Raw genomic sequence first — 13,969 nt, forward strand, 5'->3', positions numbered from 1 at the left:
CTTGTTAAATTTTATGTTGAATTTGTTTGAAATATGTCAAATGGTCGAGGTTGGGGGTTTCCTGCCGGGGGGGACGGCTGGAACTTCGGCGCTCCCCACACCAAATCTTCATCCAATCCGGACGAAAATTTCGCCGGATTTGGGCGTGGGGAGCGCCAACGAGTGGGGATGCTCTTACACACAACTCCTTATACTTTGCACCACTCACACCTAAGTGTCCCGGTGGTGCCCCCTGTCTAAGGCATGACCTGGTGCGTGTCAATACCCCCTGCAGGAAAATTTGCTTGTCCCCAAGCAACAACGAAAGGAAACCTCTCCTTGAGCACATCCCAATTCTCCCAAGATGCTGAAGCTTCATCGACATTCGTCCACTTCACAAGCACCTGCACGATTGTTGCATTTCCCTTTTTCACCATTCTGCGATCGAGCACACGCTCAGGTATTGTGTCAGTGGCATCAAGAGCAGGAATGTCTGGTAAATCAGCAAACACTGGAGAGTAGTTAGCTCGATACTCCTTGATCTGGGAGACATGAAACACTGGATGGACCAGACTGCCTGTGGGTAGTTTGAGTCAATATGCCACCTTCCCGACACGCTCCTCGATCTCATAAGGTCCAAAGAATTTAAACAACAGTTTGGGAAATGGTCGACTTACCACAGACTTCTGCACATATGGTTGCAGCTTTAAGAGTACTTTGTCTCCCACATGGAATTCCTTCTCTGTTCTGTTCTTGTCAGCCAGGTGTTTCTTCAGTAACTCTTGATGTGCCTCTCTATTTGCAAGCATGCCAGGCTCTAATGCTTCAATACTTCCAGGTGTAATTGGCATCGCACCCAAGTTGGGATCATGTCCATACAGAGCTGTGAAAGGAGAGCAATCAATGGCGGAGTGGTGTGAAGTGTTATACCAGAATTCCGCCATTGGCAACCATTGCCGCCGCTCTTTGGGATTCTCCTGAATGTTGTAGCGCAAATACATCTCCAGTCCTTGATTCACGCGTTCACTCCGCCCATCCGTTTGGGGATGATATGTTGTTGTAAACTTCAACTTTGTTCCCAATTTAGCGAACAACATGCGCCATAAATGACTGCGGAAAATACGATCACGATCGGAAACAATGGACTTGGGCATCCCATGTAGCTTGAAAACCGAATCGATGAACACCTTGGCCACCTTAGGAGAAGTGAAAGGATGTTTCAAAGGTAAGAAGTGAGCATACTTCGTGAAACTGTCCACAACCACCAAAATGGTGTTTTCGCCGTCAGATAGTAGCAGTCCCTCGATGAAGTCAATAGTGACGTCTTGCCAGGCACCAACTGGAATCGGTAATGGCTTCAGAAGACCTTGTGGGTGCTGATTTGAGTGCTTAGCATGTTGACACACATCACACTGCTGGACAAACTCAGCAACTGCCGCTTTCATCCCATGCCAAGCAAACATCCGCTTGAGTCTTTGGTATTATGTGGCCTTGATGCCGGAGTGGCCGCCGACAGGACTGGCGTGAAAATCTGATATGAGCTTCGTCTGGAGTGCTGCATTTGCTCCCAACCAAACATGTCCGTTGAAACGAATCAACCCTTGTTTGAGCTCATATCCGTGTGCATCTAGGCTGACTACATCTATCTCTGTCAGTCTGCGCTAGGCATCCGGATCAGTGGTGTATGTGTTTACCACTTCCTGGAGCCAGGCTAGTTGTACTTATGCACACGTGGAGATAGTCATTAGGTGTCCCACTCTTGAGAGAGAGTCAGCAGCATGGTTTTCAACCCCTTTGCGATAGACTATTTTGAACTGCAGCCCCATCATGCGAGCCATTGCCTTGCGTTGCAGGCGACTGTAATGTCTGGTCCTCTAAGTAACACAAGCTATGGTGGTCCGTCTTAATGAGGAACTCACCTCGTTGCAAATAAGGACGCCAGCGTTCCACTGCCATCAGCAATACGAGAAACTCCTTCTCGTATATAGAAAGTTGTTGGTGGGTTTCACTTAATGGTTTGCTGAGGAAAGCAAGCGGTGGTGATCCTGCATGAGCACTGCCCCGATGCCCAAGTCACATGCATCAGTTTCTATCATGAACTGCTTGTCAAAATTGGGTAATTGTAGCACTGGAGTTGAAACCATTGCGTGTTTGAGGGCCACAAAAGCTTGTGTAGCTTGTGCTGTCCAACTGAACCCTTTTTTCTTCAGTAATTGTGTTAAAGGGCGGGCAATGACAGCGTAATTTCTCATAAACTTCCTGTAGTATCCCGTGAGGCCCAAGAATCCACGCAACTCTGTTACTGTGGTAGGTAATGGCTAGTTGTTCATTGCCTATCTTCTTGGGGTCGGTAGCAACTCCTTCAGCTGAAATAATGTGACCTAGATACTCCAAACTTGTGCTAGCAAAAGTGCATTTGCTTGCTTTGATGTATAGCTTGTGCTGCTGCAGCAAGGAGAATACTTCAGTGTGGTGAGTGACATGTGTCTCCACTGAAGGACTATACACCAAAATGTCATCCATGAAGACCAACACCGACTTGCGCAAACAGGAGCTTAACACCAGGTTCATAACACACTGAAAGGTGGATGGTGCATTGCACAAACCAAACGGCATTAGACGGAACTGATAATGGCCCTGATAAGTTTTGAAAGCCATTTTGAACTCATATGTTGGCAACATTCTGATCTGGTGATAGCCTACACGCAGATCCAGTTTTGAGAAGACCTTAGCTCCAGCAAGTTCATCCAAAAGCTCATCAATAACCGGCATTGAAAAAGTGTTTTAAACTGTGAGCTCATTTAGTCTGCGATAGTCTATGCAAAATCACTAGGTGTCGTCTTTCTTTTGAATCAGCAACACTGGAGATGCATAAGGAGACATGCTCGGAATAATGGTGCCAACTGCCAACGTAGCTTTGACTTGCCGCTCAATCTCGTCTTTGTGCGCATGTGAATACCTATAGGGGTGAGCATTGAATGGTGCTGCATCTTGCTTAAGAGGAATAGCATGATCATAGTCTCTCTCCGGTGGCAAATCAGTTGGAGCAGCGAAGACATCACCAAATTGATTGATTACTTCATGTATCTTTGGTGGGAGTTGAGTTTGTGACATAAGCATCCCCAATGGGCCTGCCGAAGATGGTACCCGGGGTTTACTGAAGGCCCACGACCCGAAGATTATGAAGCCCGAAAGCCCAGTCAGGAGATAGTTTGGAAAGATAGAATTGTATTAGGAATACTGACTTGTAACTATTACGGGACGAACTCAAATAGTCTCCCGGACTTTGTAACTTGTACATCACGAAACCTGGTGACCCACAAGTATAGGGGATCGCAATAGTCTTCGCGGGAAGTACAACCAAATTTATTGATTCGACACAAGGCGAGCCAAAGAATATTTGTAAGCCTTAACAGCGGAGTTGTCAATTCAGCTGCACCTGGAAACAGACTTGCTCGCAAGAGTTTATCAGTAGCAACAGTTTTATAGCAGTAGCAGTAGTGAAATATCAGCAGCAGTGTAACAAAGACAGCAGTAGTGATTATAGTAAACAGCAGGATTAAAATACTGTAGGCACAGGGATGGATGAACGGGCATTCCATGGATGAGAGAAACTCATGCAACAATCAAGGTAGGGCATTTGCAGATAGTAATAAAACAGTATCCAAGTACTAAACAATCCATAGACATGTGTTCCATATATAGTCGTACGTGCTCGCAATGAGAAACTTGCACAACATCTTTTGTCCTACCAGCCGGTGGCAGCCGGGCCTCTAGGGAATCTACTGGAAATTAAGTTACTCCTTTTAATAGAGCACCGGAGCAAAGCATTAACACTCCGTGAACACATGTGATCCTCATATCACCGCCTTCCCCTCTGGTTGTCCCAATTTCTGTCACTTTGGGGCCTCGGGTTCCGGACAGCGATATGTGTATACAACTTGTAGGGATTCGTTGCATAGAAAACAAAAAATTTCCTACCGCGAGAACGCAATCCAAGCCAAGATGCAATCTAGAAGATGGGAGCAACGAGAGGATGAACGACACTCACCCTTGAAGATTTCCAAAGCCTACAAGATGAGGCTCTTGTTGCTGCGGTAGACGATCACTTGCCGCTTGCAAAAGCGCGTAGAAGATCTTGACGGTGCCACAATCGGGCTGCACCTCCGTACTCAGTCACACGTTCGGTGTTGATGAAGACGACGTCCTTCTCCCCGTTCCAGCGGGTAGCGGAAGTAGTAGCTCCTCCTTGAATCCGGCAGCACGACGGCGTGGTGGCGGTGGTGATGGAGATCTCCGGCGGAGCTTCGCTAAGCGTTGCGGGAGAGGTGGAGGAGAGGGGGCGGCTAGGGTTTGGGAGAGGGGGAGGTGGCCGGCCACTATGAGGGGGTGCGGCCACAATGGCTTTGGTGTGGCCGGCCCCCTCCCCTTGCTCCTCATTATATAGGTGGAACCCCCAAGTGTTGGACTACAAGTCTTCGAATAAGACACCAACCCAAAACCTTCCATGTGTAGGGAAACCTACCCAAGGTGGGACTCCCACCTCAAGTGGGATTCCCACCCTTCCATGAGGGGGGGTGGCCGTCCCCCTTGGTGGAGTCCACCTTGGACTCCCCCCTCTAGGGTTGGCCGGCCATGGGTGGTGGAGTCCTACCGGGACTCCGGCTTCCAAAGAGAATTCTTCCGTACTTTTCTAGAACCTTCTAGAACCTTCCATAAATTCACCGGATCATTTTAAAACTTATAAAATGACTTCCTATATATGAATCGTATTCTCCGGACCATTCCGGAACTCCTCGTGATGTCCGGGATCCCATCCGAGACTTCGAACAATACTTCGAACTCCATTCCATATTCAAGTTCTACTATTACAACATCAAACCTTAAGTGTGTCACCCTACGGTTCGCGAACTATGTGGACATGGTTGAGAACTCTCTCCGACCAATAACCAATAGCAGGATCTGGAGATCCATAATGGCTCCCACATATTCAACGATGACTTAGTGATCGAATGAACCATTCACATACGATACCAATTCCCTTTGTCACGCGATATTTTACTTGTCCGAGGTTTGATCATCGGTATCACTCTATACCTTGTTCAACCTCGTCTCCTGACAAGTACTCTTTACTAGTACCGTGGTATGTGGTCTCTTATGAACTTATTCATATGCTTGCAAGACATTAGACGACATTCCACCGAGAGGGCCCAGAGTATATCTATCCGTCATCGGGATGGACAAATCCCACTGTTGATCCATATGCCTCAACTCATACTTTCCGGATACTTAATCCCACCTTTATAACCGCCCATTTACGCAGTGGCGTTTGATGTAATCAAAGTACCTTTCCGGTATAAGTGATTTACATGATCTCATGGTCGAAAGGACTAGGTAACTATGTATCGAAAGCTTATATAAATAACTTAATGACGTGATCTTATGCTACGCTTAATTGGGTGTGTCCATTACATCATTCATATAATGATATAACCTTGTTATTAATAACATCCAATGTTCATGATTATGAAACTAATCATCTATTAATCAACAAGCTAGTTAAGAGGCTTACTAGGGGCTCTTTGTTGTTTACATATCACACATGTATCAGTATTTCGGTTAATACAATTATAGCATGGTATATAAACATTTATCATAAACATAAACATATATAATAACCACTTTTATTATTGCCACTTGGGCATATCTCCAACACAACTTGCAGCTAAGATCATAAAACAATGAATATCATCATGAAACAATAACATGTTCAGATCTGAGATCATGGCACTCGGGCCCTAGTGACAAGCATTAAGCATAACAAGTTGCAACAATATCATAAAAGTACCAATTACGGATACTAGGCACTATGCCCTAACAATCTTATGCTATTACATGACCAATCTCATCCAATCCCTACCATCCCCTTCAGCCTACAGCGGGGGAATTACTCACACATGGATGGGGGAATCATGGCTGGTCGATGGAGAGGCGTCGGTGGTGATGATGGCAATGATCTCCTCCAATTCCCCGTCCCGGCGGAGTGCCATAACGGAGTTTCTGGTCCCGAGACGGAGTTTCGCGATGGCGGCGGTGTTCTAGATGTCTTCTGGCGATTTCGTCGAACCCCCGTGCGTTTTTAGGTCGAAGCCCTTAAGTAGTCCAGAGGGGGGCACCTGGGGCTGCCCGAGGCGTCGCCACCATATGGCGGCGCGGCCCAGGGGCCCACTGCGCCGCCTTATGGGGTTAGCGCCTCATGGCCCCCCTCCTTCTGGTCTTCTGGCTCCGTCCCTCTTCTATGAAAATAGGCCCATTGGAATTAATCCCGGAGATTTTCCTGAAAGTTGGGTTTCTGCACAAAAACTAGACACCAGGGCAATTCTGCTGAAAACAGCGTTAGTCTGTGTTAGTTGTATCCAAAATACACAAATTAGAGGCAAAACAATAGCAAAAGTGTTCGGGAAAGTAGATACGTTTTGGACGTATCAACTCCCCCCAAGCTTAGCTTATTGCTTGTCCTCAAGCAATTCAGTTAACAAATGAGTGCGATAAAAGAACTTTCACGAACACATTTGTTCATATGATGTAAATATTCTCAAGATATGGATAAGTACTTAGGCAATTCATAATAAGATACATGCAAATAAAGTCATCTAATAGCTATGTCAATCATGGAAAAGGTACCAACAAATTAATAATAAGCATCATGAATCATGTCTATCAGCAAGATTGCAATGTTCATAAAATGATATGATTAAGTGGTATCTCGCTTGCCCGTATTTGTACAACAAAACATAAATGCTCGGGTACCTTTGAAGTTCATGGAAAGACTGGAAGTAGAGATTATCAAAGATAAAAGCATCAAAGTTATACCACAGTTAATCACATTTTGGGGCAAGCATATTATACTAAGAATGACAGTTGTGCTCTCAAGAAAGTGCTCAAAGAAAGGATGATGACTCAATGTAAAAGTAAAAGATTGACCCTTCGCAGAGGGAAGTAGGGATTAACATGCGCTAGAGCTTTTCATTTTTAAAACAGGAGTAAAATCATTTTGAGAGGTGTTTGTTGTTGTCAATGAATGGTAGTGGGCACTCCAACTACCTCGTCAACCAGACTTTCAAGAGCGGCTCCCATGAAGGACGTTATCTCTACCAGCAAGGTACATCATCCCTCTTCTCTTTTGTTTACACACGTACTTTAGTTTCATTATGGATGACACTCCCCCCAACCTTTGCTTACACAAGCCATGGCTAACCGAATCCTCGGGTGCCTTCCAACATTCTCATACCATGGAGGAGTGTCTATTTGCAAATTAAGTTGCTTACTGATAAATCAGGGCAAAACATGTGAAGAAAATTATTGATGAAAGTTAATTAATTGGGGCTGGGAACCCCGTTGCCAGCTCTTTTTGCAAAATTATTGGATAAGCGGATGTGCCACTAGTCCATTATGAAAGTCTGTCAGGAGTAAATGACAAGGTTGAAAGATAAACACCACATACTTCCTCATGAGCTATAAAACATCAACACAAATTGAGAAGCATTTTGAAGGTTTAAAGGTAGCGCATGAGAATTTACTTGGAATGGTTTGAAATGCCATGCATAGGTATTTATAGTGGACACTTTGGAATAACTTGGCTTTCAGAGGTTTGGAAGCACGAGCAGCGTTCCCGCTCAGTACAAGTGAAGGCTAGCAATAGAATGGGAAGCGACAATCAAGAGAGCAGTAACTGTCATAATCATGCTTGCGGCAAAATAAATTAACGGAGGCATAAAAGTGATACAAGAACTCTGAGGCAAAGTAAATCGTCGAGGCTTAATTGACTTTTGTTCAGTCATATGCATGCGTGAGTACGTGCCAAGTCGATTCAAGTGAATTATTCAGGGGAGGATACCACAATGTCATACCTATTTATGAATAAAACAATGCAAGCAAATATCTATGACATGCTACTCATATTAATAAACTGGAGCTAAACATGAGAGATCATGAACTACTAGACTTTCATTAAATGACATATACCTCACATGAACCAACTAAGCATGCTCACATGGATGAGTATATGTACAAAAATGAAAACAAATAAAGTTCATACCAGCCTCTCACCACAGTCGAATTGTCGTAGATCGTCATTATTGCCTTTCACTTGTGTAGCTTGAATAATATGGAATGAAAACCAAGCTCCAGCCACCGAAGACCGCTGAACTCCATAATGAACTTTACAAAACCAAAGAAGAACAACAAATATTTTTGGTGTTTTCGAATTGGAAACAAGAACAAAAGGAAACAAGCAAACAAAGCAAAATCTTTTTGGATTTTCTTATAGCAAACTAACGATAGAAAATAAAGCAAAATAAGAGCAAGAAACCAAAATAAACAAATGGTAAAGAGAAACAACAGAAATATTTTTGGTCTTTTTGTGTTTTAGGAAAGAAACAAAACAAAAACAAGAAAATGAAAACTAAAAGAGTCACATAAACACAAAGCAGCAGAAATTCGTGAAACTTGACAGCAGTACAGTAATCGATTTTTAAGAAATTCTTCCGCTGCTCAGCTCGAAAAGTGTTCAACTAATGAAAGTTAGATAATAACCTGGGGAACATGCAAAAAAATTGGCTTCGCGAAATAACGTTATGGCTGTTTTTGAGAATTTTTTTGGTATCAGTCCAGAATCTGTTTTCAATCAGCGCTTCCCCAAATATCATCTCCCTCTTATTAGAAAACCACTTTAAGAAGCTAAACAAGTATGTACAAGTATCCAGAAATTCTAATATGCAATGAATGAGTGATGCCGGTATACCTCCCCCCAAGCTTAGGCTTTTGGCCTAAGTGGAGATCAATCTCATGGTGCCCATGAAGTGGCACCTCCGTAGTATGACGAAGAAGGATCCTGTTCTGGGTATGTGCTGGAAGACGCACCAGGATATGTGACGGTGTACCCGTAGGAGGGCTCGGCGTCCTCGGAGTCATGCTGCTGGTGGAAGCCATGTATCCTCAGCTGCTCATCCACCTCCTCCTTAGAGCGCGACCACGGTCTCCTGTAAATATCGAACAAATCTGTCTGCGGCAAAGGGATTTCCCTCTCGTCCCCGTCAATAAACAACATTTTATAGACAATATTATCTATACTAGAGTCAGTTGTAACAAATTGGTGACTCTTCATAGCAGCAATATCAAGCCTTATAGGAGTTAATTTCACATCAGTAGGGTCAAGAGGAAGATCTAGATATGCCAAAATACGTGAGGCAACAGTTCCTCCAAAAATAGGCCCCTTGTTAGACAAACGACGAGCAACAAGAGCACCAAGATGATAAGGTGTCTTTCCAGTAAGTGCAGCAACTAGGAAAGCAAGATGATAACTAGAAATATTGCTAGTGTTCTCCCTGTAGGGATTCGTTGCATAGAAAACAAAAAATTTCCTACCGCGAACACGCAATCCAAGCCAAGATGCAATCTAGAAGATGGTAGCAACGAGGGGATTATCGAGTCTCGCCCTTGAAGAGATTCCAAAGCCTACAAGATGAGGCTCTTGTTGCTGCGGTAGACGTTCACTTGCCGCTTGCAAAAGCGCGTAGAAGATCTTGATCACGGCGCCACGAACGGGCAGCACCTCCGTACTCGGTCACACGTTCGGTTGTTGATGAAGACGACGTCCACCTCCCCGTTCCAGCGGGCAGCAGAAGTAGTAGCTCCTCTTGAATCCGGCAGCACGACGGCGTGGTGTCGGTGGTGGTGGAGAAACCCGGCGGAGCTTCGCTAAGCGTGCGGGAAGTGGTGGAGGAGAGAGGGCCGCTAGGGTTTGGGAGAGGGGGGCGCCGGCCACTAGGGGGTGCGGCCACCTTGTGGTATTTTGGGTGGCCGGCCCCCTCCCCTTGGCCCTCATTATATAGGTGGAACACCCAAGAGTTGGTCTACAAGTCTTCGAATAAGACCCCGAACCAAAACCTTCCATATCACATGAAACCTACCCAAGCTAGGACTCCCACTAGAGGTGGGATTCCCACCCTTCCTTGGGAGGGGGTGGCCGGCCCCCTTAGGGGAGTCCACTTGGGACTCCTCCCCCTTAGGGTTGGCCGGCCATGGTGGTGGAGTCCATTTGGGACTCCGCCTTCCAAAGTGGTTTCTTCCGGACTTTTCTAGAACCTTCTAGAACCTTCCGTAGAACCTTCCGGATCATTTTAATATCTTATAAAATGACTTCCTATATATGAATCTTATTCTCCGGACCATTCCGGAACTCCTCGTGATGTCCGGGATCTCATCCAGGACTCCGAACAAATCTTCAAACTCCATTCCATATTCAAGTTCTACCATTTCAACATCCAACCTTAAGTGTGTCACCCTACGGTTCGCGAACTATGCGGACATGGTTGAGTACTCACTCCGACCAATAACCAATAGCGGGATCTGGAGATCCATAATGACTCCCACATATTCAACGATGACTTTAGTGATCGAATGAACCATTCACATACGATACCAATTCCCTTTGTCACGCGATATTTTACTTGTCCGAAGTTTGATCATCGGTATCACTCTATACCTTGTTCAACCTCGTCTCCTGACAAGTACTCTTTACTCGTACCGTGGTATGTGGTCTCTTATGAACTTATTCATATGCTTGCAAGACATTAGACGACATTCCACCGAGAGGGCCCAGAGTATATCTATCCGTCATCGGGATGGACAAATCCCACTGTTGATCCATATGCTTCAACTCATACTTTCCGGATACTTAATCCCACCTTTATAACCACCCATTTACGCAGTGGCGTTTGATGTAATCAAAGTACCTTTCCGGTATAAGTGATTTACATGATCTCATGGTCATAAGGACTAGGTAACTATGTATCGAAAGCTTATAGCAAATAACTTAATGACGTGATCTTATGCTACGCTTAATTGGGTGTGTCCATTATATCATTCACACAATGATATAACCTTGTTATTAATAACATCCAATGTTCATGATTATGAAACTAATCATTCATTAATCAACAAGCTAGTTAAGAGGCATACTAGGGACTCTTTGTTGTTTACATATCACACATGTATCAATGTTTCGGTTAATACAATTATAGCATGGTATATAAACATTTATCATAAACATAAAGATATATAATAACCACTTTTATTATTGCCTCTTGGGCATATCTCCTTCAGTCTCCCACTTGCACTAGAGTCAATAATCTAGATTACATTGTAATGTACCTAACACCCATGGCATTCTGGTGTTGGTCATGCTTTGCCCTAGGGAGAGCTTTAGTCAACGGATCTGCTACATTCAGATCAGTGTGTACTTTGCAAATCTTTACTTCTCCATCTTCGATGTACTCGCGAATCGAGTGGTAACGCAGCTTGATATGCTTCAGCCTCTTGTGTGACCTTGGTTCTTGTGCATTGGCGATGGCACCCATGTTGTCACAGTAGATGACTAGTGGGTCCAATGCACTAGGAACCACACCGAGCTCTACAATGAACCTCTTCATCCATACCGCTTCTGATGAAGCCTCTGAAGCCGCTATGTACCCTGATTCTGTTGAAGACTTCGCCACCGTGCACTGCTTCGAGCTTGCCCAGCTTACTGCAGCACCATTCAATATAAACACGTACCCAGACTGTGACTTAGAGTCATCAGGATCAGTGTTCCAACTTGCATCGGTGTAACCGCTTACAACGAGCTCTTGGTCACCTCCATAACAAAGAAACATATCCTTAGTTCTTTTCAAGTACTTCAGGATATTCTTGACCGCTGTCCAGTGTTCCATTCCTGGATCACTTTGATATCTGCTAGTCAAACTAACAGCATGTGCTATATCCGGTCTAGTACATAGCATGGCATACATGATAGATCCTACTGCCGAGGCATAGGGGATATTACTCATCCTTTCTCTTTCTTCTGCCGTAGCCGGTCCTTGAGTCTTACTCAAGACCTTGCCTGGTAACATAGGTAAGAATCCTTTCTTACTTTCGTCCATTCTAAACTTCTTTAGAATCTTGTCCAGGTATGTACTCTGTGATAGCCCTATTAAATGTCTTGATCTATCTCTATAAATCTTGATGCCTAATATATACGATGCTTCACCAAGGTCTTTCATTGAAAAACTATTATTCAAATAACCTTTTACACTGCTTAATAGTTCTATATCATTCCCAATCAATAATATGTCATCTACATATAATATCAGGAATGTTACAGAGCTCCCACTCACTTTCTTGTAAATACAGGCCTCTCCATGACACTGTATAAACCCGAAGTCTTTGATCACCTTATCAAAGCATCGGTTCCAACTTCTTGATGCTTGCTTCAGTCCATAGATTGAACGCTGAAGTTTGCATACTTTGTCAGCATTTTTAGGATCGACAAAACCTTTGGGTTGTACCATATACAACTCTTCCTCAATGTCTCCATTATGGAACGCCGTTTTGACATCCATCTGCCAAATCTCATAATCGAAAAATGCAGCTATTGCTAACAAAATCCCCACAGATTTTAGCTTCGCTACAGGTGAGAAAGTCTCATCGTAGTCAACTCCTTGAATTTGTCGGAAACCCTTTGCGACAAGTTGAGCTTTATAGACAGTAATATTACCATCACCATATGTTTTTCTCTTGAAGATCCATTTATTCTCGACAGCCTTGCGGCTATAAGGTAAGTATACCAAGGTCCATACTTTGTTATCATACATGGATCCCATTTCGGATTTCATGGGTTCTTGCCATTTGTTGGAATCTGGGCTCATCATCGCTTCTTCATACGTCGCAGGGTCCTCATCATTGTTATCCACAATCATGACATTTAGACAAGGATCATACCAATCAGGAGTGGCACGTTCCCTTGTCGATCTGCGAGGTTCAGTAATTTCCTCGTTCGAAGTTTCATGATCATTATCCTTAGCTTCCTCTGTTGCCGGTGTAGGCGGTACAGGTACAATTTCCGGTACTGCGCTACTCTGATCAACGAGTAAAGATTCATCAATCTCATCGAGTTCTACTTTTCTTCCAGTCACTTCTTTAGTGAGAAATTCTTTCTCAAGAAAGTTTCGTTCTTAGCAACAAAGATTTTGCCTTCGGATCTGTGATAGAAAGTGTACCCTATAGTTTCCTTAGGGTATCCTATGAAGACGCATTTCTCCGCTTTGGGTTCTAGCTTGTCCGGTTGTAACTTCTTTACATAGGCTTCGCAACCCCAAACTTTAAGGAACGACAGCTTAGGTTTCTTATTAAACCATAATTCATACGGTGTCGTTTCTACGGATTTTGATGGTGCTCTATTTAAAGTGAATGCGGCAGTCTCTAATGCATAAGTCCAAAATGATAACGGCAAATCAGTAAGAGACATCATAGAACGAACCATATCTAAGAGAGTTCGATTATGATGTTCGGACACACCGTTTCGTTGTGGTGTTCCCGGCGGTGTCAATTGTGATAGTATTCCGCATTTCTTTAAATGCATGCCAAACTCATAACTCAGATATTCACCTCCGCGATCAGATCGTAGAAATTTAATCTTCTTGTTACGTTGATTTTCTACTTCACTTTGGAATTCCTTAAACTTCTCAAAAGTTTCGGATTTATGTTTCATGAAATAGATATACCCATATCTACTCAGATCATCTGTGAAGGCTAGAACATAACGATAACCACCGCGCGATGCTACACTCATTGGTCCGCACACATCGGTATGTATGATTTCCAATAAGTCAGTAGCTCGCTCCGTGATACATCCAATTTGCATCACTATTTTATAACATAATTTGCTGTTATTCATTGATATATTTCATATTTGGAGATGATACTTATGTTATTTCATCTATTTTGCATGATTCATGATTATTGGAGGATCGCGCACCGGAGTCAGGATTCTGCTGGAAAAAGCGCCGTCAGAATGCAATATTTCGAAAGATCAACAGTTGACGGAAATTATATGAAAAATCCTATTTTTCCAGAAGACGAAGGGAGCCAGCAGGGGGAGCCGAGGGGACCC

General features: G+C 43.9%; 1 protein-coding gene across 1 annotated transcript; it reads right to left on the bottom strand.

Annotated features, from left to right (window-relative positions):
* Positions 1-236: 236 nt before the first annotated feature.
* On the bottom strand, positions 237-980 carry LOC139834010 (uncharacterized). The gene is made up of 2 exons (XM_071824392.1): positions 657-980; positions 237-521 (listed from the first exon to the last, which is right to left on the bottom strand). Exons 1-2 carry the CDS (start codon positions 978-980, stop codon positions 237-239), a joined length of 609 nt encoding a protein of 202 aa, XP_071680493.1.
* Positions 981-13,969: the final 12,989 nt, after the last annotated feature.

The sequence above is a fragment of the Lolium perenne genome, chromosome 7 (assembly GCF_019359855.2).
Source record: "Lolium perenne isolate Kyuss_39 chromosome 7, Kyuss_2.0, whole genome shotgun sequence".
In the NCBI taxonomy this organism is placed as follows: Eukaryota; Viridiplantae; Streptophyta; class Magnoliopsida; order Poales; family Poaceae; genus Lolium; species Lolium perenne.